This window comes from Hyposmocoma kahamanoa, unplaced genomic scaffold (assembly GCF_003589595.1).
Source record: "Hyposmocoma kahamanoa isolate Upper Pololo Valley unplaced genomic scaffold, ASM358959v1 100021, whole genome shotgun sequence".
NCBI classification, from domain to species: Eukaryota; Metazoa; Arthropoda; class Insecta; order Lepidoptera; family Cosmopterigidae; genus Hyposmocoma; species Hyposmocoma kahamanoa.
In genome coordinates this window covers 14,497,755-14,522,998 of record NW_020653200.1, presented here as the reverse complement: position 1 = coordinate 14,522,998, position 25,244 = coordinate 14,497,755, and the positions used below count along the sequence as shown (strand labels likewise).

The 25,244-nt window shown below is 36.3% G+C and overlaps 1 protein-coding gene across 1 annotated transcript in view; it reads right to left on the bottom strand.

The window, feature by feature from the left end:
• LOC113226061 (discoidin domain-containing receptor 2-like) overlaps positions 1-25,244 on the bottom strand; it is a 100,622-nt gene that overhangs the window by 61,264 nt on the left and 14,114 nt on the right. Inside the window, exons 2-10 of the mRNA XM_026458579.1 lie at positions 24,502-24,613; positions 21,551-21,782; positions 19,787-19,934; positions 19,389-19,577; positions 19,183-19,316; positions 18,897-19,104; positions 11,391-11,706; positions 11,009-11,112; positions 6,683-6,777 (exon numbers count right to left, since the gene is read on the bottom strand). Coding sequence (XP_026314364.1) covers positions 6,683-6,777; positions 11,009-11,112; positions 11,391-11,706; positions 18,897-19,104; positions 19,183-19,316; positions 19,389-19,577; positions 19,787-19,934; positions 21,551-21,782; positions 24,502-24,613 — 1,538 coding nt within the window. The remainder of the gene's footprint in view (positions 1-6,682; positions 6,778-11,008; positions 11,113-11,390; positions 11,707-18,896; positions 19,105-19,182; positions 19,317-19,388; positions 19,578-19,786; positions 19,935-21,550; positions 21,783-24,501; positions 24,614-25,244) is intronic.

Here is a 25,244-nt window from a genome sequence, read left to right as displayed (position 1 = left end):
ATATAAGCGAAAATTGATCTAAAATCACTGTACGAGCACTCATAGATTATTGCACACCATCACAGTATTTTAGGCGGCGCTTTTTAATGATATAGAGTGGTATTCATTAACGCGGTACTACCACTAGGATTCATTGACATGGTCTTTACTGAAGATCTCTTGGTGGGGAACGATGCAGCGAGAAGCATTCCAGTTAGGTGCCAAGTTAATCCAACCGGGTAATACCTCTACATGTGACAAGAAATTCACACGACTGAAGGGAAAATGTGCTATCGACTGGCAGCGTTCTCGACCTGTTACAAATGTTACATATCACACTTATTATGACACATAATTATGCTCCGTTCCAAACTCAAGCTAACACTTTTAGACTAGAAAATATGACAGAAAAAGAGATTTGTAGCGGTAGAGTTCCTCGTGAAAGAGTTCGCCTAGGTTTCCTTACTTATTTCTGCCGCCAAACAGTAATGTCAGTATTACTGTGTTCCGGTTTTTAAGGGTGCTGCTGAAATTACAGGCACATGGGACGTGTCAACTTACATATATCTCAGCGCGACAGGCGCAGTGGCAGTGCCCCTCCGAACTTTGCGATTTAAGGCGCTGAGTGGCACTGCGATTGTTAAGGACAGGCGTGTACAGTACAGGCGCCCCGTCACTTGATATTATAAATGTAATATATATATATATATATATATATGGTTTTATTTTTAATATTTTGTAGAGACAAACTCAAGTAGGGTTTAACGGTGTTTTACATTATTTATGTATACTTTTTTCTTAAAACAATAACATAAATAAAAAGATAAAAAAAATATCTATCTGACTTCAATTCTTCTATGTACCTACATAATGTAGATAAAGAAAATGTGCAGTGCTGCGGTTAGAGTGCTACAGTTACATCGAGAACGTTTATTATAAAGTTACTCATGGTAAGATATTGTCTTAAGTTTTTAAAAGATAATAGTATACACACATACGCGAAATGGCGAATTTTCAGGAGAAAAATTAAAAGATTATATGAAAAAAATTAGTCGATAACTTTTTTATGTTATAATGGGAGAGGTGTCAAATTTCACATATTTATAATTTCTTTCCTATAGTTCGTATTATTTTCATGACTTTCCTATGATAAAACCGGTACGGCAAGGGTACGATATAATTGTATATACCCATTGAGTATTTGAATTGAATATTTTGAAGTTTGAGAGAATGTAGATTTCAAAATCACGTTTGTTTGTGACCAATGAACCAGTGTGTAGTGCTTAAAGGGCTATGCTATAAATCCGCTGCCCTCATGGGTCGAGAGCCACGTGCACGATTTTTTACGTCCTTTTGAATCGTAGCGAGGAGAATAGCGTACATAATATGTTTCGATTATCGTTGCTCTGGCTCCGTTTGAATTGAAAAATGCGTCTATGGCGCATGCTTCCCCTCGTATACCTTTATTTTTTAGCGGAAGGTAGACAGTTTTTCATTGTAAAGCTTTGGGTGCGTGTTTCGTGTAACAAAAAACTGTAGCACTTATACGTATAGCTTTTCATATGTAGGCATAAGTCGCTTTTATAAATAAGGTACAGTAATGCCGCGGTCTGAAAATTGGACATTGTCTTAATAGGTGGTTGGAGTTGGTGGAACTAGCTCTTATATGTTTTGTATTACTAAATAAAGACTAAAATGAGAGAGAGCTAAACCGCCGTCGCCGCAATACACTGCGTATATTCCGACCAAGTAAATTCCTTCAAAGTAACCCTGTCACAAGAAGGGTTAAAATTGTGCAGTGGATTTTGATTTACAAGAAGGCGGTTTGTGATTGTACCACAAGTAGCCAGTTCCGGGCCAGTGCGCACCCAAAGTAAGTAATTGTTTATACTCGCCAGCTAGTTGCGTGTGGCTCCCAGTTCGAGTAGCTCACTGTAGCGTTGAGCAAATGTTAGTTCGAGGCTTTCGTGTTTGCTGACTTATGTTTGCATTTAGGGATTATACTATTCAGTAGAGCAGGATTAATTGTTTTAGGATTATTCGCTGCCTGTGGAGAGGGCAACCATCGTGAATTAACACAAATTGAAGAGCTCTATTAAGTCAAAAATTTATTCATCTATTTCAACAGCGCATTAAACAATCTATAATTCTAAACAAGCTTTATTTGTATTAAAGTTGCTAATGTAGCTGCTCATGTGTGGTATGTTCATATATTTTTTTGCCTTAGTGTTTTGCATTTTATTAATTTGGAATAACATTGAATTACTTGTGTGAAAATAAAGAAAGGAAGTAGACATAGTGTGAACTATTATATAGTGAGTATTATGTGTCTTAAAATGCGGAGTGATTTCTCTGTTGCTTCATTTAAGTAGGCATGACGAACAAGGCTATGGTTTATGATTTGAAACCAATACCGCAGGGTTGTAGGAATTGTTCAAGTACAAACTACACACATCTCATAATAGAATGAACTTAAATTTGTAAGGGGCAAATTGCTTACTTACACTATGCGTGCTGTTTTTATTTAAATATGATAGGAGTAAAGTGAAGTCTTATATATTATAAATAAAAATCCACACGTAATATAAACGTACATACATATCGTCGGGGATAGAGCAATTACACGTTAATGGCATTGGATTATGAGTTTCTATTTCAGTAGGTTAGTGGTCAAATCAAATCCAAATTGCGTGATTTACTGGAATCTATTGTTATTAGTCCGTAGACAACATCACTTAATGCTTACTATGCAAAAATGGAAGCCGTAGCCATTGAAATAACAAAGTAATAACATTAAATCCCTCTCGTGTAAAATTTGGTTTAGTGTAGAGACGCGCCTTCTACCAATGCTATATACGCGGATTTGCACTATCTCCAACGATATGCCTGAAGTGGCACTATCCCTTCAATTACAATATATACAATCTGTAATTATCCATCTGTGTTTCGTTTTTATCCAATTTATGTGCAAAATTCACGTGAATTCTTTACGCACGTACCCAACTTAAAGTGTCTTGTGGCAAACAATAGTGTATACAAATTACACAGCACTTTGAAATCGGTCGCTAATGTGTCAACTTGTCGGTAACATCCCTACACACAACAGCTTATATGAATATCAACCACAATATTTGTCTTTGCAGTTCCGCATGTTCAATTATTATTCATTTAACTGGTATAAAAGTTGTCTATTGTGAATGTAAGAAACTAAACAATTTGTGCGAAAACAGGTCTAGCAAATTGATCAGACATAAATACAAAAAAAATCCCAAGTAGTCACATCGCCTTTTTTTAAATTTTATTTTCCTTTTATTTCATGCAATTTCATGAAGCTTGGGCCTGAGCCCCAATTACAATTTTATATGGTATCTGGGTGCTAATTAAGTTGTTATGAAATTGTAATGAGTAGTACAGAAATAAGTACTGTATATTTCAACGGTTGTTGATAGCTTAATTTACTGCACCAAAACTTTTGGAACACCTGTTTTATATGTGTGTCCTAACAGAAAAGGGTAATTTCGCTAAAATCTGATATAAATCCATACCTAAAGATTAAATTGCGTAATTAAAATAATGGATATATCCAATACCCATTATTGCCAGTGGCTAGCTACTGCAATAAGATAATCGCAGTAGTTGGTCACTGTCGTCTATTGTGGGGTCATTACACATTCAACGGACAGTCACTGCAACAGCGATGTTATTACATATATTTTAAAGCACTGTTTTTGTATTTATACTAAGACTTTGTGAGAGAAACAATAAAGATTTATTATTATTATTATTATTACTCAGCTATACATTATTGGGTCCGATGACGTCAAAGCGTTGTCGATGCATTGCAAAGTTGACCGATATGAGTACACATTAGGGCCCGACAAAAGCGGCCAATAAATCGGCACATTAGTTAATTACTTCGCCGTTCATTTATTTCGAAGAGTGCTCTGTTTGCATGTAATTTTCATACAATTTGGTTTCATAATGGAAATATGTCTATTTGCATACACGATTATTTATAACTAGCTGTGCCCATTATTTTATACGCGCTGACGTGTATTACTTATTAATATATAAAAAGTAAACCGTATCGGTTATAACTTCCAATTTGTTACTATACCTTCCAATTAAGTACGCTTAAAGTTAACACAATTTGAAATTAGTTTTTTTACCATTATTATCGTTAATATTGTGGCTTTAATATAAAAGTTATTAGTATCGTGTCGCTGATTTTTTGTATATTTCCAGATGACTAATATTTTTTTAGCACTTAATTTTCAAGTATATCCAGTTGTTTGGTCAGCGTCTACGTTTGCACTACTTTTCGACTTGTGCAAGCGTCTTTCTTATTTTTCAATCAATTCCGACTAGAGGTTTTTTCCGGTTTATTTAAATACATCGTTAAAACTATTTATTTTGTTAAAATTACTTTGCAAATTAGCAAGGTCAACGTATAGATAAATAAACATACAAAAATTCTAAAAATTGTACTCAATACTGTATACTTCATTAGTGTAGGTATAGCACTGCCTTTTACTTTAAAATATTAGAAGTACAGAATAAGTTTCTGTACGATTTTACTTTATTATAGGTAGGTATTAATATATTCAAATTAGTTTATATCACGCCCCTTTCAAAGCGCAGAGAAATTTGATATTGTTTATTCACCACATGGTTGACTGTTCAGAACTGCTTGTTAATTTAAAGTCAAATTCCTGTCAAACTTCCGAGACTTTACAGGTCTAGTTTATAAATAATGAGAGCTCTTTATGTTTTTTTCAAGTAATTTAAAGAAATAACACGAAAAAATTTCATTTCCTATGTGTAAGTAACAATTGCGAAAACCTAAGAACTCGACATAAAATAAATACATTTTAGAATGATTTCTATCCCGTTGACTTATAGTTCTTTACCGTTGTTTAATTGTTTAAAGACAAAACTAATTAGACAGAAAGATTCAAATATCTTTTACATATTTTGATATATACCTGTCGAACGCAGTTGCAAGTCTTCTCCAAGCTATTATTTTACTTTCAAAAACATTGTCACTCTCCCTGTAAGTTCTGTTATCGCGCACAATACCACAGTTGCATCATACCGGTCAAAAGTAAAAAGTTACTCTACCCTCGCGCGTTTTGACTATTTGCGTTAATGCAATACAGGCGTTTGCTCAAGAATCCATTACTACAGGGGAAGTAACAATGTCTCATTACAAATTAATGATCAATCGGCATGAACACACGGCAGTGCGTGGTGACTGCGCGCCCTCGCGGGAAATCATTCGGCCTGCTGGCTCGACCCTCAATGCATTTCAACGTAATATTTAACGTGTTGCTAACAACGTTTGCCATTATTTTCTGTTTTTCTACAAATACCTGTTTTTAAATGCTTTCTCAATCGGAACTGTTTCTAATTCTTTATGTACGTTCATATTGTCTACACTGGTGTATTGCATATTTTGTAGGTATTTTCCAGGATTGTTGAGAATATCAGCATCTACATCCGCATCCTGGAATAATTTTTGCAAACATTCCAGAAACAGACTGTAAGCCGAGAAATATAATATTCCATGATTAAGCTGAGCAGATTGATTATTCTCAAGTAGATTAATTATTTTATTAATAAATGTCACAAAATCATTGAAATAATATTTTATTACGATACCAAAGAAAATAGAAAGCTTTTTCATGTAGAAATGTACATTCTTTGCGTTTTTTTAAATACATAAAATCAGCATCACATATGTTGAGGTAAAAAATCAGCATCCACTAATGTGTGGAAACTCCGCATCGCAACAACTCTGGTATATACTAAGTATTCTGTAGGTAATTATAATTCTGTTATGGTATAGGTCACACAGTCCACATCATAAATAATGTTGATCGTGTTAATTTCCCTGGTATGTATTATAGCAATGTTTATACGTGTTGTAGCAATGACAGTCCAATCTACATATTGCAGATCATCAAAGGTCTGACAGATGTGTATAATACCTTAATCTGTGCACCTGTGTACTGTGTACACTATGTTCCATTGTGGTAGGTAGGCTTTTGAAACGTACTCCTTAACGTGCGTACATTGACGTTGGGTAATCCTCTACCTTCCCAGCGATACATGTGCCTGCGGGGTTCTATTCCGACTGATCGAGCCTTTGTGCAATAGTACACGAGCTTAAACCGTTCTTATATGTATAGTTGTCTTTGTTATCAATTCTATGTTTTGCTTGTATAAATTGTACAATAAAACGGTACAGATTTGTGCTAAAATTACCTTTGATTTTTTATGATACCACATACACACTCACATTTTCAACATACTGAAAATTATAGATAATTCATCACATAAATTAATTTACACCTACTATTTTGAATAAAATGTAAGTCATATTATTAGCAGTTTTGTGAATGTATTTTCATGTAAGTATAAATATTATGCGTGGGGTTATAAGGGAAAATTCAATAAATTATCAATTTTGAGGTAATTTGATAATTAATTAAATTTTCCACGGTTTTCGCTAGTATGGGTATATGATTGGTTCAGTATTTTAGAGTGTCTGTTGCAGCTTATGTGTGATTGCGATGGCATGTTGCGATAAAAAGCGGTCAGTGCGTAATATTATGATTAATAGAAGCAGGTATAATTTGGTCTAAAATCACACAGGTATGTAAGGAAAACATTGTTGTTTCTTAAATAAATAGATACGTACATGGTGTATAATGTCCGTTGCAGCGTAAAAACTTTCGTGGGGATCGGGTCGCTTCATCATATATTGTCGTGGAAACTCCGGATCTTCGCAAATTTCTGTTAACAATAAAAAAAAGTTTTTTGTAGCTATTATTACTTAGGAAATGAAACTATTTTTCCGGATTTTAATCGCGTATATTTGTTTTTTCAAACAAACCGGCGTTTCAGAGCCTTTACAGGTCCCATGGTCACGGTTTCGCGAAGATCGTGAATTAGTCATCCTCTGTGCAGGTAAAGGTAACGCAACGGTGGTCATGAATACGTCAGATTATAACAGCAAAATAACTGACTTATTATCGGATGAAAGCACGTATAAAAAGGTGAAGAAAGACCCTACCACCAAAATATTAAAGACAACAACTAAGTTAATATCTAAGCACTCCGATACGCTGAAACTTGATGTAAGTGAGTTTGTACCCTGCTGCCTAAAACCTCCAAAACTGTATGGGTTACCAAAAATACATAAGGCTGACACCCCATTCCGTCTCATAGTTAGCCAGATTGACACGCCAACCTACAAACTGGCTCAACACATGGCAAAGGTACTGTCACCATTGAGAGGGAACACTTCTACACGTGTGAAGGATTCATATCATTTCATCAGTGGAATCAAAGATCTACGGTTAACTGATGATGACACCATGGTCAGTTTTGATGTTCAGTCGCTGTTTACCAACCTACCAGTAAAAGACTGCATTGAAATTGTACGTAGAAAGCTAAGGGAACATAATATGTCCATTGAATATGCAGAATTATTAGAACACTGGCTAACATCAGGCTATCTATTGTGGAATAATGAATTCTACCTACAAATCGACGGTGTAGTGATGGGCTCCCCGGTATCTCCCGTTGTTGCCGAATTTTCGTGGAAGACTTCGAGGAGCGAGGTTTACCCATGACCCCAGCTAGGCAGAAGATTTTCAAACAGTTGATGATACTTTCACAATATTACCTAAAGATAGCATACCTTCAGCACACCTTCTTTCTTGGACCATCTTAATTCTTTTGATACTAAGATCCAATTTACTATGGAAAAAATTGTGATACTTTAGCTTTCATAGATGTTTTAATTAAAAGAAATCCTAATAACACCTTAGGCCATACTATATTTCGAAAGAAAACCCATACAGATAGGTACCTCAATGGTAATTCCCATCACCATCCTAGCCAGTTAGCTACCGGGTGCAAATCTTTGTTTCAGAGAGCACATGGTGTCTGTGACAGTAATCATCTGGCAGGGGAACTTCAGCGTATAAAGCAAGTCCTATATGCGAATAAGTTGAAGATTCCACGCCAATGCCGCAGGCTCCGTGAGAAACTACCAACAGTCGAGCGAAGACCTGCCATTTTACCTTACGTGTGAGGTGTTACAGACAAGATCGGAAGAGTCCTCAGGCGTGCATCTATCAAGACCTATTTCAAGGCCCTGAGGAAGATTTCTCAGTCCCTGAGACCCGTGAATTGTAACATCCCCTTACAGGATGCAGGAGTTTACAAGCTTGACTGTGAGTGCGGTCTCTCTTATATTGGACAAACGAAGCGAAGTATTTGTACCCGCGTCAAAGAACATATAGCTGATGTCAAACACCGTCGCGTAAACAAGTCTGCAGTCTGCGAGCTTGTCATGGATGAACCTACACATTCAATGAAGTTTGACAAAACCCAGGTCCTTGCAAAAGAAGTCCGTTATCTACCCAGGATGCTGCGAGAGGCCATTGAAATAAAAAAACATCCTAATTTCAACAGGGAAGATGGTTTCAATCCAATATTTCCTCTGATGAAAAATCCCAAACTGACATAAGTCTGCAGTATTATTAATATGTTTTAGTTTATTCTAATTTCTGTTATTAATTAATAATAAATTAAACTTAATAAAAATTCATTCAATAAAAGTAAGCGTAAATAATTGGAATGTTTTTTTTTTTGTAAAATTAAAAATAAGGTATTTAATTAATAACTATTGTAACTATAGTGAAAAAATGGGGTGGTTTGCATTATTATTAGGCGTAACTGGTTGAAGACTGTACCACCTCAGTCAACCGTGACCATGGGACCTGTAAAGGGCCCGAAACGTCGGTTTGTTTGAAAAAACAAATATACGCGATTTAAATCCGGAAAAATAGTTTCATTTCCTATGTGTAACAATCGCGAAAACCTAAGAACTCGATATTATTACCTAAATATAAGGAGCTTTTTTTAACTTTGATTGTATGCCAGCGGTCTGATAAATAAGCAATAAATGATATTATTTGGCGTTTGCATAGATATATCTAATTAGCTTTTAAATTTCAATTAGCTTTACTTAGAAGTGCTTTGCTTCATCCTTCCTAATGCGTACGTCAAAGGGATGGAATACGCTGCATCTGTTTCTAGAAAGCACAATTTAGAATTATTCATGTGCATAAATATTTGCTAGACGAATGTGTATTGTCGTCGGCTTAATAGTCGTTTAACATCCAGTGAGAATGTCAAGCAGTATTCTCTTTATAAGTGTAAATTTGTACTATACACGAGCTGCCAGGCAAAGCTGATTTTTAGGCGCGTGCTATACTGTGCACGTTAAAGCAATCCCGTTGTTCGAAGATACCGGCCTGGGGCCATTATACTGTGCTCAGGGCACATCATCTTTTCAACATAGCGCTGAACAATGGCCACCCTTCCGACCGGATGTCCGCCGCAGTAACGAGCACACCCTATCCGAGAGCTTTCTTTACCTTCACTGGGCTATCTTTACAATTTGTTTAAAGAGCAAAGAAATGCACTTTGTAAAAATATCTATTCTATTAATTCGGCTACATGTGAACTGGACACCATGTGTAGCTTAGTCTCTATGAATGGCCTTAGATCTGTAGGGTGAACAGAGCAAAATGTCGATGTGCTCTTATCTGCCGTACAATCACAGTACGGTTCGCTTATTTTCATTGCAAATCTTCTTACTTTTCGATTTAGTTCTTTCTCGCTGAGAAAATTTTATGTGAATTTATTTCTTTGTACAAATCGAGCATCGTATTTTAGTGACTGTGTCGCTCATGGAAAATATGCCGTTTAATGTTGTGGGTCTGATGATGGTCATTACGGCAAAATAATATTTTCACATTTTTCTAAATTGCCCCAGTTTACGTAGCCTGGGTAGTTGGGAATCATTAAGGACGTTTCGTTTCCAGCTATCCGAACGAGCGGTCCACCGTGCGGTGTGTAACAAGCCGGGGAAAGTGCGCTCGAAAACCTTAACGAGTGCAGTCAAGAGGACGGTGGAGTGTCGCGGCGGCCTAACTAGCCCCAGTCAGAGGAAAAAATACGCCAAACGTTAGGCACGGAACAAGGTATCAGAACACAGCGGTGTTTTTTTACATTCCTATAATAAATCGATCTGCATGCCTTTGTAACTCTTGAATATAATCAGAAAACCAAACTGTTGTATAATTTGTCAAAATAATTTGACAAATTATACAACTTGATTGTGTCTGTAATTATTTCGATACGTATTAACCTTTGCCAAAGTTTTACAGTTTCATCTACCATAGGGGTTTAACACCCCTGTTTGCCAAACTAAACTGCCTATACATACATGTTTGTTCATTTGCAACAGAAGTATTATTTACAATTAGGGTCTAACCCTGCCCATACGATTCCTAAGAACAGAAGGTGACTTTATTGCTCTTTTAAACTTTGATCTTTTTGCTATTGTTTAATCTCGTATTTTTTTAAAACGAACTCATAGCAGATCGGTCATTTTCAAAATATTCAAACAGCTTTGAATAAAAGCAATGTTTATATTACCGAAGCGTTATATAGCTATAGATGATGGTAAATGTTGAGAAACTGTTGTTCTAAATTTTAGATAAATTACTGGTGTGTACATGGGTTGACAACATTTGATTGACTTGAATAAAGGACACGTAAACACGTAATGTTATTACTTTTAATGTATGTGATGTTAATACTAACTGTACACCTTTTAGTATTACATATTTCGTTATAAATAGAAGACTTTGAAATGCAACGAGTTCGTGTTATACTTTCGCTTGCATCTCAAATGTGTTAGTAATGAGTATGCATGTTACAAACTGCCCTGGCGAAAATCAATTTTTTTTTCTTATTTATCATAAAATTTTATGCATTAGTCGTATTTATTGAATAGTTCGACTTTAATAAAGTAGTACGTAGGCACAATTGGACGTCACAAAATTAACTCACAAGTAAAATAGTAAAAGTTTATACAAAACATCGATCACTCTACTTTAACTCGGAGTACTGCAATTTAGTAACAAGCAAGTGTTTACTTTACCGTTATATTCGTTTTGTTCGTTTGTTTCACGCTTGTCGCGGCGGCCGAGAGTCTCGCGCCAGATGTTGTAGGGTTCGCGGTAATCCTCGTCCACCACCGCCGGCCTGCAAACAAACAATCGCTACACGAAAACTGTATTAAGACTTTACCTACTCCCCTGCACAACTTTGCTCATTTCACATGAGAACCCTGCATTAATATATCGAGGAAGGGAAGGAATAAGAGCACGCACTAACTTTGGAATTCATGTGTATGTAGTTAAAAATTCGTGAAAGGAAAAACCAAAAAAAAGTTTGTGAATGTGTAGTGATCGAAAAATGACGTGAATTGTAAATACCTTGAAGCACCGGTGTCTACTAAGACCAGAGAGACATTTACGAACCTCAGCATATGTATAGGCGGACAGTTAGCTAAAGCCAACGCTAACCGTGGTGCTCTTCGATTGTTTCTCGCGCTCGAATTGTTTCTCAGAGTAGGACAGAAGGGTTTCTTCAACATGTTGGGGACTCGCCTTCTGTTCCTTTTAATGACGAGCACGACTGTAGCGGCGATGAACGCTCCTCCTCCAACCAGTGCTCCGCAGGCAAGCCCCAAAGACACCCTAATTGATGAGTTTCGTTTCTTTCGTGATGACGGCGGCGTGTCAGTCCGGTAATAATCTTCCAGGAACTCGGCAGACGCGTTCACGACGGTTGGTACTGAGAACATTTTGTTATTGATTTGCAAGTCACTTGAAAGTTGATAAATTAAACATAAAGCTACGAAATATAAAAATTACGCCAGAAAAAGATTACTAAAAGAATTCTGTTTGCACCCGCGCTCATTTCACATTCGAGCAATACGCGCGTAAAGAAAAGATATCCTCTTGAAACTTTTTACTGTCACTCAACTTCCCTGCTCTCGATAGGGTTAAAAATGTAAAAGTGAACAAAATGTAGCCTACACATCTTATTACCCACACACCTTGCTCCTGACTGCGAATAAAAATCATATTAGCCGGTAACATACATACAGTAACTGTACAGCGTAGGGTGTTCTAGTTAATGCTCTTGTATAAAACACGAGTGTCTGAGGGAACATTTCATTAGAAGCTGAATAGAGGCGCCAGCGATGAGATGAAGTATTTTTATACCAACTGGAAGCTTCGGATAAATCCTACGCATTGAGCTCAAAACAACAGCCCCGTCTTAGGTGAACTAGGACAATGCGACGAAATGAATAGGTGTCGGGCGCAGAACTAATTGTTGGGTTACAATGGCATGGAACTTAAAGCCTTCAAAGGTGTAGCTTCTCAGCGTGGTTCCTGGCATTTGTTTCTCGAGGTTGGCCTTCCACCACTTAGAATTAAATATTCGTTGTTCAATTAAAGATATTTCAATGTGCTTTTTGTTTCGGGTACGTTTTGTCTTTTTCATTAACAATCATGTTTACTTGTTATCGTACGTACTGTACGTAGGGCGCACTATGACTTTCCGGAATGAATAAGAAAAGAATACTATAAATGGTCAGAAATGAATTTATTGTTTCTCAAAATATTCTCCGTTAGCGTTAATGTACTTTTTCATACATGAACCAATTTTTGAAACATTTATGTCACTCCTCCGTGACAATCTCTGAAACATGTTTTTCTTACTCTTCGACAGCCTCTTCAGGTGATAAATCTCAAAAATCGGAAAATCGTTGACCGTGTAACTGGTTCTTAATTTTTGGAAAGAAATAAAAGCCACAAGGTGCCAGGTCGGAACTGTACGCGTGATGGCTCATAAAGTCAACGTTGTTCTCCTTCAAAATTTCATTTGTCCGTCTGGCCGTGTGAGAATTGGCATTATCGTGGTGCAAGATGATACGGCGTTTACGGTTATTTTTACGGGGTTTGTCAATAACTTCCGGCAAACAAATGGTCGTGTACCAATCACTATTCACGGTACAACGATTCTCCACAGCAACAGTAGCCACGTGTCCAGTTTTGTTAAAAAAAGAGGCAATCATTCGCTTAAAGGCACTTTGCACGCGCGCCACTTTTGTTGGTTTCGGCTCATCTCGAAAGACCCGTCCGCTCGATTGCTACTTTATTTTGGGATCGTAACTATAAATCCATGTTTCGTCAGCTGTCACTACGTCTTACACCAAATTTGACGCCCCTTCGTTGAATCTGGTAAGCATGGTATTGCACCAAGTGACGCGATCCGTTTTTCGAGCTTCAGTCAAATTGTGTGGGATCCACCGAGAACACGGTTTTTTCATACCCAAATGTTTGTGTTGACTCACGCCTATGTCTAAAGATGCCCGAATCTCAAGGTATGTCACATGCCTGTCTGTTTTGATCATCACAGCTTCGATGTTTTTGTCGTTCACAGCAGTGGACAGGTGACCATCATGAAATTCGTCACTGACACACAGCTATAAATAGCCGTCTTGCATGGTATTCATCGCCAAAAGCAGTTTGAAACCGAGCTCCGCTGAGCTGTTAAATTACATTTAAAGTTGTAGAAAATCATACTACGAAAATTTTCACGAGTTAAATCCAAGGTGATGTACACAACCAATTTCTAAAATGACGCCACAATGTAAAAACAAGTGAGTGTCAGATGAAATAAACTGTATTCTGCAGCCAAAGAGATCCATTTTCAAATGTTGTAATTACTTTTTAAATGTTGTTTATGTAAGTAACCAGTTCCGGGAACTTATAGTGCGCCTTATGTATAATGAGACAAGTGTGGTAACTCCATACATACGTATGTGTGCACGCCCGCCGCGTGCCGTGTGAGGACGCACATTCGCATAATAATGAAAGGCGCGTGGGACCACCAGCACTATGCAACGCGAATACATCCTTCTTTGGCGCACTGCAGGCGTGCACGCCACCGCGCTGTTACGTTTATATAGAGTTGGCATATGTCTTATTATATTATGTTGTTATCGTGCCCGTCACTACGAATACATGAAAATAGTCATAGTAAATTGTAGTTATTTTCGCGGTTAATCAAGAATTTTTACATTACCCATGTTTATTGTTTATCTCTCGAGCGTCGAACGGGCCAAGTAGGGGTCGAGTTTATATAACAATGAGAACTACGTCTAAATAGTATGAGATGCTGGCTGGTTGCCAGGGGCAATGTAACAGGAGCAGTGCTAACCGATATCTAATACACTGTCAATTTTCAACGGAAGCCTAGGTCAAAATGACAAATGTAATTTGTGCAAAATTTACAAACTGTGTTTTATGACGACACGTTCTATTCTTTATAAATTGTATAATTTAAAACGTTTCTCACTGCGATATTGATTAAATAAATCGTTTAACACGTTACTATACATTTTAGTTTGTTACAGCTTACTTTGTAGTGTGTAATTAATCTTATTAAATAGGTATTAAGGCTGTATATCTATCTAGCCAAGAAAGTAATTTTCTTATAGGTAGTTTTCTGCGTGAGACGTTGGATTTAATTAGCAATTTGTTTCTAGGATTTTTTATATCTTGCGAAAAACAACATAATTTTTCATTTAAGCAATTTATGTTTATTTTCCTCTTTACGTATTATTAATTGTTTTCTGATTGCTTTCTGCGTTTCAAAATGAAATAAATAGGCATACTAACTTTATGTCCCCAAAGTAAAGATGCATGCATTGCATTGAATTTTGTAACGATTCGTAAAGGTATCGTGTGAGAACTAGCATGCTTTGAGAAAAGAAAACATTCCATGCTTTTGCGGAACGTTCTTTTCATTGGGATATACTCAAAACAAATATGACATCGGAAGCACCGCCACCGGTTTGTTTGCTCACCTACGACGCGACGCCAGTGCTAGTAAGCCTGCAAATCCTTCGCAGCGCAAATAAATGTTAATAGTATACAAACTGATAATGCAAAAAGAAAACTTTAAATTCAATTATGTATTATTTATTTTAGTAGCACTGGAGCTCCTTGTGAAAGAGTTCGTCCAGGGAAGTACTGCCACCTTTCCAATTTCTGCCGCCAAGCAGTAATGTCAGCAGTACTGTGTTTCGGTTTAGAAAGGTGCTGGTGAAATTATAGGCACGTGGGACTTGTCAACTTATGTCTCAGGGTGACGGGCGCAGTGGTAGTGCCCCTCAGATCTTTGCGACTTAAAACTCTGAGTGGCACTGCAACTGTTATGAACAGGCACGTAGCTTACCATCAGGCGCACGTCTTGTTCGTCCCGTCACTTGATATAAAAAAAAGTATCCACTTTGTAATACTTAATAATACATTTTTATGACTTGTATAATAAGGATGAGTGTTCATCCTTCTGTTTCTATAGATATTATAACCTATTAAGACTCAAAGCGAACTTTGAAGTAAAAAGTTGTCCAATACAGGTATTCCATCGGTATTTCGTGTAAGTCGAAAGATAGTTTGCCTCCATTTGCCCCAATTTGTATAAACGATAATGATATTTTCATCTGACTTAGAAGCATTTGCTGAGGGCAAGGTCGGTTGTGGTTTTATCCCATATTACATAAACATATATAGAAGTATATGCCCTAACTTCTAATTGTAACAGTACATGAAAGTACTAGCACTTACTAGTTCTCAATATTTTTTTATTTATTTTCAAGGGATAACAAACAATTGTACATGGTATGATTACATTTGTTGTGGGGTTAAGTGACATAAGTACATTTATAATCAACAACGTTATTCACAGATTAGTAATTATACTTCTTATATGTTTTAAGAAATGTTCGGCTCTGTTCAAAAAGTTTAGATTTTTCAATTCATGAATGAGAAACATTGATATAGGATCATATTAACTTAAATATTTAAGACATAGAAATGCTAAAGAGATATTATAATTCTTTGAACTTCCTTCCTAACGAGAGACAATCAATAATTATTATGCTGAATGCTATCAGATTTACACTATTGAATTGAATCTTGAACCGTCCGTGTAGACTCGTGTTTAGGGATGACATGCAATGGAACGGGGCAGCATATTTTGATCCACCGCCAGATACTGCAGAATAGTTTCAGGTGAACCATAAATCACCAAGGGTGAACCCCGAAACTGAGTGCAATATTGGAAAGTCTATCATGTTTTCAGTCTTGTGATAGCACCAACTTTAAGGTTCTCTGTGACTGTAAAGAGGCCTTTCTACATTTTGCTCTTCGCACTTCAGGTAAATAAGGAGCACCAGTTTTATTAAATTTCACTGAATTCCTTCTCATGTAAATTCGCTAGGAAATTATACTTGTGGCGGTATACATGTTAACCGAAATATAAAAATTTAATGTTACACGATGTTAAAATATTATTCTGAAAATAGCTCTGTAGAAAAGGGTATATGGTACAAAATTATACAAGGAAACCTGGCTTGCACATACAATTCTGAATTGAGCCCTACTGGTTATTAGTGGCTGTTCACCGAACAGTCCACTAAATACGCTCGGTCACTTAATGAGGTAGTAGTTTGTCCGAATTGCTATAGAGAAGATACTTACCATGCTTTACGGAAATGTACCCGAATAGTAGCGGAAGGAGATTGATAGAATTAGAGACTGGAATCAGATTAAGAGGTATTGGTATGTGTAATTCCATACTTTCACAGCCCAGTCGTGACCGGTAAAACATATACCTAAATAACCCAAGTATAATTACGAATTATTTGCACTGGTAATGGTGGGCATTATCGTACAGCGACAAAAGATTTGCTTAATTTAAAGATAAATAAATAAAGCAAGCGACAAATTTGTTGTTCCCTGTTCGGATTAATTTTGTTTTTAGGACATGCATGGGGACAGACATACCGTAGTCTATTTAAATTGTGACCGAGCCAAACTGGTTATGTATATCTTTACTGACATATTATAAGATGGATCAGTCGTTAAGTATCGAAGTCGAAGTCGACGGCCTAAAGAAGGTTTTACATTTCGCACTGTTAATACAATAGTGTATTAACTCAAAAAGTGTATTTTTTCCGAATCGGTGAAAAACGAATGCTCACTTCCTTCACTAAGATCATTAAATTTACAAATAAGCTAAAGTTTATTACTTCCATGTCAACAATTTCCTACTGGCCTAATTTTTAAAAAATAAAAGGGAAGAAATAATTTCATATTTTTGAGCAAGGACTGTATGTTCTGGCCAGAACTAACTCACATAAAATTTGTCTCATTTTGAGTTAAGTAAAAATCTTTTAATTGTTTCTTACAATATTCTATCGACGGTTTTATTGACGTCTAGAGAATCAAATTTTGGTTTCAGCAATGATTTAATCCTAAAACTCACTGTAAGTTACAACACTGTTGTAATATTAGTGCGAATTATCTGACGTGTTGTGTCGTGACGCGTCAGAACGGTATCGGTTTCATACGCTTAATATGGTTAGATTTATATTAGTGTGTCACAATTTGACGTGACGGCTTTTGCTGTGTGTGTATGAAACTGATACCGTTCTGATGCGTTACGACGCGACACGTCAGACAAATGTAAATCCGGCTTTCAATTCACCCGAGTTCAACGTCTCGGTTACTGAAACTCACTTTAACTGTAACAAAGAAAATTAAAAGTTTATCATTATGTCAGAATTAGAAGATAGTGTAGTATTGTGTCAGTATTAGAAGAATTTGACAACAGAAAGCATTGTTTTCACCGAGAAAACTCAAACGTAAATATAACATCGTCAATTAAAGTTTTATATAAGTACATACTTTTACTTGAATTCATTATGGAACACATTAGAAACAGTATTCACACATAGCTAATACATGACTTAATTCCAAGAGGTTTAATAGATGCTTTTGGATTTTTAAAACAATAATTATTTTAATGCGTAATAAATGTATACACAATGTATCAATACAGTCATTAATTTATTACATTTCAAGTTGTAAATAAAATTCCGATATAATTTAGTGCACTCTTCTATTATGTTTCCCTTTTTCCTATAAATAATAAACTAAATGCAATAAATTAATTCGCATATCACACTAGTTGAAATCGAATTCTACTATTATTTTTTTTCGATCAGATCATTCATATTTGCATTAACGGCAGAAAATATTTACGATCAGAATAAATTAGTACAGACTGTCTACAGAACCGTCTCTGAGACGAGCATTAAATTTTATTACCAGTCCAGTAGCCAAGGTGTAAATAATCTAATAATATTATGTAAATTTAATTTTCTTCCGGAAAGTTTAACGGATCAAATCCTTGCGATTTGTTGGGAGGGGTGGCGCTAGTGTCGCTCGCCGCCAACGTCGCCACTCGCGAAGATGGAAATTGAATAAATAGATCCATGTTCAAAAAGCCCGTTGATATTACTTTAAATTCATTTGGCACCGAGATAATAATTCCGGCGACCGCAGATGACGCGTCGCGCGGCCGGCGGCGCGGCCCGTTGCTAATATAATTGGGGGAATAGAATAATCCAGATCAAAGATTTTCTTTAATTACAAGTTCTTCATTTAGCGCTCGGCGATTTATCACTTTAGAGGCGATTTCCTCAAAAGAGCTGTGGATTAATTAGAGAAAGATAAAATTTGTGAAGTAGCCGGAGGCTCGCGAGTGCTCTGAACAGATAAGGGAGCACGATGAGGGGTAATAGATCTATTAGCGTGCCTGGGCGTCCTGTGCCCTCCGGGACGCCCGCTTTTTGTTCATGTGAAAAATTACCTAATCATGCTTATGAATTGTACTTTTATTTCCAGTTCACTTTTTGTCATCGGGTTATTTGGCCAGACAATTTTATTTATTTATTTAGAACCTTTGGTTCTATCAACTATTATAAATTTTTCCTTGATACATTCAAGGGTGAGGTGTTTACTTTAGGTTTCGCGCGTTGCTTGAGCAAAACGAGTTCAAAATATATTCCAAATAATTTATCTTTTCCGTTTATAGTATTTGATAATTGCATGGCTTACTTGATTTGAAAGTAATTTCGCTGATGAGGATCCACTCGTGTTGGAACTTGAGTCTGATCTTGATGTGCTGCGCAGTGCGGTTCTGCAGGTCGATGTGGATGGTGCGAGCATGCTCCGACACGCGGTCCTGCTTCGGTTCGTACGATATATAATCCTCCTGCCATCTCTCGCCCTCCAGCGAAAAGTACACCTCAGCTTCTTTGAATAACTGGTGGTGAGAACACTTATGAAGCTGTTTGATGAGGCATGTAATATTTCAAAGCATTTGTCGTTGTAAACAACTTACCTGAACATCTTTGGTGAACATATTATTCGTATGTATATCAATGTGGTATAAAATTCTAGGAGTACTAAAGTTAAACCTTATCTCTACTTCGTCGTCTATTAGCATCGACTTATTCCAGCCCACCCAGCGAGTTCCTGAAAATATGTTACATGAAAAAAAAGTTCGAAATGCCGTAATCCAAGGACTGGCAAATCAAACTTTTTTACCTCGCGTGTCATTGGGATCTGGTAATTCAAAATCATTTGGTCCAAGGAGCGAGTCAGTCATTTGACCGAGGCCGTCCATTAATTTCCCTTCACGCATGACACCGTCATACGACAGATCTTCGAATCTTGCCCCCCCGGTCATAGCTTGCATATCACCCCCACGCGGCGCCGAATATGCAATTAACGCCTCTGTGAAAATATAGATTACATAAATACGCCGCTAAAGGCGGCAGTCCATCGCATAGCTACTCATTAAAAATTATTGCATTCTCACAAATGTTATGACTTGGGTTGACGCGTAGCTATATTATTTATACTGTCGCTTAAGCTCAGTTCGCAAGGCAGAAGGTCCCGGGACATCGCAAGTAAGGGAAACGTTGATTATTTTTTATACATACGTTTCCAGCGGCATCCATATAATTCCACTCGCATGCAGGCAGTTCTAGGGTGAGCAGCATACGGAAAAAAGCGAACTTTGGACGCTACGAATGGGGCTTCTAATGTCGATTTCTTCGGTGTGTATGTGTTCACATTTCCTGGTATAAGCTGAAATGAAAGATATATTAAGTATCGCGTATCGCGGAAACGAAAAAGTTTCTTTTGAGGAGTTTTAGTAAGTTTGAAGAGGCCTTAGAAGTGCTCGTCTGACGGCTAGTACTTTATAAACTTGTTGCTTTCATACAAACTCTTGAAAAAAATTTGTCGACATAAAAATACTGAAAGCGTTAAGTGCAAATGTACTCAAATGTTATATCGGGAATTTAGTTATCACAAATATCTAGTTCTAGTTATATCTGCTCAACAAGGCGCCCCTTACTAGCAGCATTCACACACTAAATCGAATAGCTGAAGAAGTAGACATTTTGAATTGTTTTGAGAGCGAGTTCATGAAGGCAACACTGTTTCTGTTTTGCCCATAATTAATTCTACATTATTAATTATTATCCTTTATTCGAAAATGTCTTTCTTTTGTTATTATTATTTTTAGTCATATTATGTTATGTGTTTCATTGTGTATGAAATGCTAACACTATTGGATTAGGATGGTCCCGTACAATTAGTTGTATGTATGAAATGAACTAATAAATAAATGTTTATGTGGTTTTTATCTGAAGTTGTAAAGTAGGGATGAAATATCGCAGTAGGTAACTCCGCAGACGAACGCAGTGAATATGGTTGCAATCCTCATTGCAGTAAAGTGAGTTTATTGGTCTGCCTAACTAACTTCTGCGCTGTGCATACCTTAGCTGTCTCTTAAAAATGAATGGTATTGTTCGAGAAGAAGTGTTGTTCATTCAACGTTACAAGATTAGTTTAAAAGAGGACTAGAAAGGACTTATGTCAAAGGTAGTGATATCTCTAGATATCTTTAAGGAGCATTAATCTTTGTGTAAGTAATAACAATTCTATTCGAGTAATTAATACTAATAATTATAGTTTTCTTTAATACGATATAGATTACTAATAGTAGTTATATTCCTTGTCGTGTGTATGTACATCTAAATATGTCTAGATATAAGTAAAGCTACGTCGTCCTCGAGTAGCGTAGTGTTCAGTTTCGCCGCAAGGGGACTAATTTTACGAAAACGACCTCGGAAACTGATCTTTGATATTCCATACTGTATATTATTTAAATATTATTATGCGCGTATCCTATTTGTAACATTTAAAAAATATTTATTACACCGACTTGCATAAGCTTAAAATATTTATCACGCCTAGACAGGCGTGATCTTATGTAAGCCCGAATTTTTGCCCATTAGTGTCTACTAATGTGTCTAACATTAGTAGACACTAATGGGCAAAAACTTGACAGAGAACAGTGTCTTTTTATGATTAAGTACCATATTTTTAAAAATACACTTATAAAAATATATACCGGATGTTTTTTGAACAACGAATTGCAACTTGTGGTTCTGGTTCTGGAAATATGTATATAACTACGTGTAATATGTGTTACAAGAAAACTACCATATTCGTTGCATATAGTTACTCCTAACGAAAAACAAAGATTTTTCTTAGCTCAAAAATTTTGTTGACTTAAACATATGATGGTATTGAATAGAAAATAAATGAAACAAAGTTCTTCACGATAAATATAAGATATTTTTATAGGTTATAAAATATACATATAATATAAAATTACGTTCGATGCAACTTACCCGGCTTCCGTTGAAATCCTTATACTTGAACCAACGGTTGAGCGACCTGCGCCAGTATTCCAGTGAGTAGGACTCCACGAATTCTACGCCAACGGAGTTAGCGAAACGACCTTGCGATTCAGTACCCGTGATTAGGTACTCGTCGCGTAGGTCTATCTCCAGATATTGGCGACTGTTAGGAAGAATCAGTCCATTGGGGCACCATGCACCTCCACGGATTTCTGTACGGATCCTGTTGGATTAAAAAGGCAAAGCAGCGAATTAACTCATGCTAGTTAAATTCATTCGCATAAAATATTAAGTTTTACAGTTTTTATTGTAGAGATCTCATACTGGTCTCTGCATCTTCTTCGATTTATGCCTGTAAGTCTATTTTCCTATTCGTATTCAATGTCATGATTCATCTGTCATTCTTAGCAAACTTGATAGGATGTTGATAGGTGAATGTAATAGCAAAATCTTCTTAAAAGTCATAGGAGCATTCACTTCTGCGATACATAAACAATTTCTTATAAAACAATGTGTATCATATAATTGACATGTATTTACACTAATTGTATTGTGCCTATGATATATCAGTATGTAATTTGCTTAATCATAGCAAACAGATGAAACTACATCGTCGTTGTTGTGTTGAGTGTGTGCGTGTGTGCGTGTGCGTTGTTACCACGGAACAATAAATGCAGTAGAAGTGGTTACCGAGATCAACTTGAGCTCTAAAATCGCAAATTCTCTAAAATCGTAGAAAAATATTATGATTAATGTTATTGTACTGTTTTGGAGTGCTAAAATGACAGCCGCGCCAAAAATTTTAGCCATGGTGGTATTTTTATATCATCGGCAAATCTTATTTTAACAAATTTTCAATTTGCTGTTTCTCGAATAGATTTTTTGTATTGTAGCAAACGAAAGTAAATATTATCCCAGTTAACATTATGTCAGTTTTATCTTTTGGAGAAATGCGTAAACATCTCCAATTTTCCATGTTAATAGGGAACAAAAGTTTGGCGAAAAAATGTTTCATGAATGTTTTGTTAATTTTAAACTTATACTTCATTGAGCGAAATAAAATCCATTATGCAATGTGTGCGTTAAAGATGACGTCTGTTGTCAAAAAGATACTACTTTCTATTCGTTCGTCATAGTCCAGCTACTGGTCGCAAGATGGCAACACGTTGAATAAAATTTCAATATAAATTCTTAACGTCGTAACTTGCAGTAAAGGTATTGTACTTTCAATGATATAGCGACTGGGTAAAGTTTAAATTATATTAACAGCCCAGAATTTGTTACATCTTTTTAAATTAGAAACTACGTCCAATCATTATCAAGATTTCATAGTGTCTATAATTTGTTTGTATGCGTTTTGGCGACAGCGTTTCCTATAGCAAGCGAGACTTATGGCACTTCCATTGCTTTTTTTTTCCGTGGTTGTTACAATATTATCGTCCCGAGTTTAATAAATAGCGAAATAATTGGCGTTCACTCAATAGTCCATTCGTTAATATAACTTTGAGTTGTTTTTCTGTTTTGCGTCCCCTTGTTACCGGTATAAGTGGAAAATTCCTCAATTTTGCAAGCAAACGAGAATTTTATTGCCAATTACTATTTTCGCAATATTCTCAGTGATACTGATTTGATTAAATTTGTCAAACATTGGCTACGGAAATCGTATTGCATAGAGGGAGTTTCTAAAAAAAGAATAATTGAACAGAACTTGCTTTTAGTTTTTTTTTATAGGATTTACAGAAAAGCCAATGGCCATATATAGTACATGCAAACAGACGTGTTTGCGCATAAGCAAATAAAATTAGCCTTATAGTCTGCGCAAATATTCTGAAACGTTTTGGTATTTCGTTTGTCAACAGAGGTGTGTCTCGGGGCTGGCTGAATTTCATTTAAATATCTGTACGGGCAATCTCATCAATAGATACAGTAGAACAAAGAGCGCTAAACGTTGAATTAACTGGCATTTGCTAAATCGCCTCTGACCCTATGTAAAGTGGCTCAGATTATAAGGCTTCGGCACATCCGCCCGTACTTACATCTTGTTATCTTTGGGGAGTCAAGCCTCTAAAGGCTTTTTGTAGGATCACGGTCGCTCCGAATTCATATGAAAATTTAATTTTCTGTTAGTGAATTTCTCAAACAAGCATTGAGTTTTCGTTCTATTGTTTCGCGCTAGCTTATGCGGGCTCAAAACGCAAATGTGAGACCCTCTGTTAATTGTTCGAGCTAAGTATGAGCGTTCTGCGGTAACGGGATTCACAATTATTGTAACAACTCGGCCGTGTCATAGCGCTTTATTGTTGTTTAACAATGGTTATTTCCGCACAGTGTACTGGCGTCGATTAAATAGCCTTTTTCAATTTGTATTCTAGCGTTATGTTTAGTCATATTAATAAATCAAACAATCCGGTGAAGCAGTCTTTCTTTGTTAACGTATGTGGGTCTGATTCCTTATTAAGTTAAGTATGCAATCATAACCTTAACGAAGTATTATGTGATGAGACGATTGTTCAAATGTATAAATAATTTTTTATACGTTTTATGAACTAAGATATAACTCCTAAGGAGAATAATTGACATTGCCCTGGGCTACTTGGCTGTTGGAATGCAGAGGGCAGGCAACTAAATGGTTCACGTTTCTGGGCAGCTCCGCGCTTGGTTAACTTGGAATACAATGAACATTATGTGCAACATGACTTTTATTCACGATCTTACCTTAAAAAGATTTCAGAAGTTTTTAATAGAACGCTACCATAGCATACAATTGACAACACAGTTGATACTTCGTAAGACTCATGTTAGGCTCAAATTACTCTTGGACCTTTACAATTATTGCTTATTTTTAACTTATTCCTGGATACATGTGTTTTTGATTTTTGAACTTCAAAAACACATAAATTTGATTACTCTGGTATTTCATCAAAACCTCTATGAATGTTTACCTGGCACTGAGCGGTGAGACACTCTGGTCGTAGCTAGAGCTGGATGATAGGGAATCATTTGAGATGAGTCCGCTCTCCATACCGAGCGGCACAGCGCAACTGCCCACGTCAGCTGTTAACAAAATGTGATAATTAGTATGATAATGTACGTTTTATTCAAGAGTTGCTAAGGTATGTACTATCAGATGATAGTTAATATGTGTGTTATCTATAAAAATCAATTTTGTTTTAGAATTACTTTAAATAGTAAATTATTTCCAAATTAAGTATATGTTTTTATTAAGTATTAATTTTATGATTAAATAAAATTAAATAAATTTCCGGAATGAATAAGATAAAAATACTATAAATGGTCAGAAATGAATTTATAGTTTCTCAAAATATTCTCCGTTTTCGTTAATGCACTTTTTAACACGAATGAACAAATTTTTTAACAACAAAATTTTGAAAACATTTATGCCACTCCTCCGTGACAATCTCTGAAACATATTTTTCTTACTCTTCGACAGCCTCTTCAGGTGACGAAAATCGTTGACCGCGTAACTGGTTCTTAATTTTTGGAAAAAATAAAAGTCACAAGGTGCCAGGTCGGAACTGTACGCGAGATGGCTCATAAGGTCAACGTATTCGCCTTCAAATATTCATTTGTCTGTCTGGCCGTGTGAGAATTGGCATTATCGTGGTGCAAGATGATACGGCGTTTACGGTTATTTTTACGGAGTTTGTCAATAACTTCTGGCAAA